The following is a 4,138-nucleotide window of genomic DNA, read 5'->3' as shown; positions in this document are numbered from 1 at the left end:
ATCTCCTCCCCACAACCCTTCAGTAAGGGGGTGTCTAGTTGCCTACTGATGGGCTTTGAGTTTCCACTCTGCACTCACCCACTTTTAAAATTGCTTAGATAAAAAGTTCTAACTAGTTCGAGAAACATACTTAAGAACAGAGTTCAACCAGACACAGCAAGTTCTTGATGTGCTCTTGATTCTGCCTTCATCTTCTCAGTTACCGTGAACTCAGCACGAGCGAAGGTCTGGCTTTATACTCACGCTGCCTCATCTGTTCTGGGTCACAAACCAAGTCCATTCAGTGTGTGTTAACACTGCTTTTCTTTTCAGTATGGGGAAAGCTCAGCGCAATATCAAGCAGAAGCCTGGTGGGCAATTGAATTTGGAAGTATGAAGTCAACTAGGGCCAGAAACTCGAAAAGCCAGGGACATGTCACAGGGAAATCTGGCCACCACCTTAGTCCAACAAGTTGAATTTAAACCAATAATTTGTCGTCTTTTTACTGTAAGTGACAAATAGCCACACCAAACAGAAACACAACGCTTAACTCTGGCTACTTCCTCTGTGCATTCAAGCTTTTTAGGGAAGTGCTTGTTTTTCTTTTTGGTGATAGGCATCGAGGGGAAAGATTTTAGAAAGCTTAATCAAAGGCTGCTTTTTTCTTTACAAAATGTTCCCTGGCTACAGTGTTTGGGGGGAGGATAATGTGTGTCCAGCGAGACAAGATTATAATTCTGAGCTGCTACATTTGCAGCTCGATGAGGGCAAACCAGAAGCAAGACAGCTATGAACATGGTGAGAAGACAAAACTCAAAAGAAACCTCACTGTATGCAGTCAAACCCAAGGGGAATAAAAAAATATCACGGCTCCGGTTCCAGTTCCAGTTCACACATACACAGCTTATTCCAAACAAAACATGTTTAAACGTGCCTCTCCAAGCAATGGGTGGCTGCAGGTAAGTTCTCTCTGTAATAAACTTGTCTCAAAAGGACAACTTCAAAAATGGGGATACTTTTGGTGTCATGGGCCAAAATGATTCTCAGGTCAGGGCCAAGATAAAATGTTTAACACAACTGAAGTGGACACACTCCCAAATCACTGATGCTTTGCAACAAGTTTACAGGAATGCTGCGCCCCGACCTAACAGTTTTTAGATGGATTAAGCATTTTAAGGCCGATCAGACGACCTCACAGATAGCCCAAGATCATGAACTTCAATGAAAGAAGAAAACTGTGGCTAAAGTCCAGACACTGGTGGAAGAAGTTTCTAGAATGAGCATTGATCTGACAACTACTCAGAGGCGGGAATCTCAATGGTTCTGGCATTTGCAATTTTAAGCAAACATTGGGGCCTCAGTAAGCTTTTGGTTCGCTGGGTGCCAAAAGTGGAACATGGAGACGAGTTAGTTCAAAGAGCTAAACTTTCCATTAGTCTTTAAGTGAGATAGAAGCTAAGGAGATGATTTTATGGAGCGAATTGTGACTGAGGATAAGACTTGGTAAATCAAGGCAGAGTCAGCTCAGAAGGTATGGTTACTGTGTGGTTTATTTTATTTCCATCCCAATTGGATAGATTTTCTAAGAGGGCACAGGATAACAATGGGGCGTATTAGGGAGAAGTTCTTTTCCTTCTTTCTTAAAAATTGAAAAAAATATTAATCATCTTCTTGGGGGGCACTTACAAATCTTATGACAATCCATCATTCAACTGTATCAAGCACACTTGTACATGTTGCCATCAACATTTCCTTTCTACCTGAGCCCCTGGTACTAGCTCCTCTTTTCCCCCTCTTCCCTCCCACCCTCGTGAATCCTTGATCAAGTATATATTATTGTAGTTATTTTGTGTCTTACACTGTCCATTGTCTCCCTTCACCCACATTTCTGTCATTAGTCCCTCTGGGGGGGTGGCTACATATCCAACCTTGTGATGGGTTCTCCCTTTCTCCCTCTCCTCCCCACCCCGCCCCCACCATGCCCCTAGTGCCATGATATCACTACTCCCACTACTGTTCCTGAGGTTTTCATCTGTCCTGAATCCCATGTGTTGAGAGCTCTTATCTGTACCAGTGTGTGTGCTCCGAGGGAAAGGTTCTTAAAGGAAACTGCATACTGTACCGGCAAGAAACAGTCCTGGGAGGCTGCACTGAGGTACCCTTACCCGCCCCACCCAACAGTTCGGATGCTGCCCCTGTTCAGATTTCTCTTCAAAAGACAACCATTTTGAAGGAACAGGAGGATTTGAGTGCCTCCAGACGGCCCAAACGGCTCTTCTTGGGTGTGCAGGGTAAACGGAAAAGCTGAGCATTCTTCAGGGAGGTGAAAGAAACATAGGCTTTAGAAAGATTCAGACCTAGATGAGGGACATGTTGAGAAACAATCACTTCATATTTTGACTTTTTTTCCCCAATGGGGATTTCTATTATTTTATTTATTTTTGACATACTCGTCAGCTAAACTCAATTACTGACTTAGTGGGGTCTAGTGTATCTGGCTTTCCCCTCTGACCTATACATTCTAGGGTCTGCTGTTTTCTTTGTTCTTTTCAGAACACGAATTGCAATTTCTTCCACTCCTGCCGGGCACATCACATCAAAGTGGCACACTCAGGACAACAAGCAAGCCCTTTTGTATAGCACTGATTAGGGTTTCTCCAACCACTGTGTTCACATTGACTTCTAAATTCCCGTACCATCCCCCCAAAATGTAACAAGTGTTTATTTACAGTTACTGTTAGTAGTTATTTCAAAATCGGATTCTTACATATAGTTGCTCAATTCACACAGTTGATTATTTATTTGATAATGTTATTCCTTGTGTTTATAAACATCTGTGTTAAATGTCTTTTTGGTGTGTACACATTCAAGATTACAGGCATTTAAGAGCTGGTTGTTCAGTATGTGATATGATGCTTATCACGGCAATGTCAGTGTTTACTTTTATTTAGCTTAATTAAAATACAGTCTCACTCTTCTCTCACCATCACTACAGAAGTGAAAGAAACAAGAAATGTAACCTCTAACTAAGCCCCTGCTGTCAAGTTAACTCTGACCCACAGTAGCCCTACAGAGGGTTTTCCTCAGTTGTAAATCTTTTCAGGAGCAGACTCCTCAACTCTCTTACGCAGAGTGGCTCTTAGTTATCAGTCCAGTGCTTACCTGCCAGTGCCACCAGGGCTCCTAATCTTTGATTAGACGAGATGTTAAATTTTCATAAACTCCCAGGGAACATCTGAACATGCTTTTGTTATCAATACTTCATCACGAAGTCCAAGATGACGACAAGAGTGTTTTTAAAGTGGAGGGGCAGCAAAAAAGGAGGAAGGCCCTCCAGGAGATGGACTGACACCGTGGCTGCAATAATGGGCTCAAGCCATTGTGAGGGTGGCGCAGGACCATGCAGGGCTTCATTCAGATGTGCACGAGGTCGTCGTGGATTGGAACTGATCAATGGCACCCAACAGCAATACTGTCATCCAACAAAAATTTATTAAACGTTTATGACAACTGTCAGGTCTCTGGGCTGCAAACGGTTTGTGCTTGGCTACTAACCTACAGGTCTAAAACCTACCCAGTGGCACTTAGGAAGAAAGGCCTGAGAATCTGCTTCTATAAAGATACAGCCAAGAAAACCTCATGGTTGCAATGAGTAAGAATCAATTCAATGACAATGGTTTTTTTTATTATGTGTATAAGGTATTCCTGCTAAGTGCTAGAAATATGGTATGTGGGAGTGAGAAAAAAAATATAGCAGGGAACAATGCTTTCTTTCACTATTACAGAAGTGTAGGAGAAAGAAATAGTGATAAAGTAGTAAGCCTTTTAGAGCAGAACAAAAGGCAGAGTAACCAGAAATGGGTATGTGGGGCTTTACCTGCATGCTTGTTGCGCCTGTGGCTGATTCTTGGTGTGGACGATCCATTTCCCCGGGGTAGAAAAAGGGCAGCACCTTTCACAGTTAGAAAGCTCTCGCTGATACTACAAGAAAAAAGTTAAAAGAAAATACATCACCCATGGGAGATGGGAACTGGTTTCAGGATTATTCCCTATTCCAAAGGGAATCAAACTTTGTGGGGTAAAGTAAAAATAAAACCAGGGGAGGCTCTGGACATGGACACACACACACACACACACACACACACACACACACACACA

At 42.7% G+C, this 4,138-nt stretch overlaps 1 protein-coding gene across 1 annotated transcript in view; it reads right to left on the bottom strand.

The window, feature by feature from the left end:
• Nucleotides 1-4,138, bottom strand: part of SSH2 (slingshot protein phosphatase 2) — a 125,609-nt gene that overhangs the window by 68,409 nt on the left and 53,062 nt on the right. The window contains exon 2 of the mRNA XM_045299966.1: nt 3,858-3,961. Within this exon, the coding sequence (XP_045155901.1) occupies nt 3,858-3,961 (104 nt within the window). The remainder of the gene's footprint in view (nt 1-3,857; nt 3,962-4,138) is intronic.

The sequence above is a fragment of the Echinops telfairi genome, unplaced genomic scaffold (genome assembly GCF_000313985.2).
Source record: "Echinops telfairi isolate 266 unplaced genomic scaffold, ASM31398v2 ScPeMD7_7458;HRSCAF=8496, whole genome shotgun sequence".
Lineage (NCBI taxonomy): Eukaryota > Metazoa > Chordata > Mammalia > Afrosoricida > Tenrecidae > Echinops > Echinops telfairi.
The sequence above is the reverse complement of the archived record's forward strand: the minus strand, read 5'-3'. Positions and strand labels throughout refer to the sequence as shown.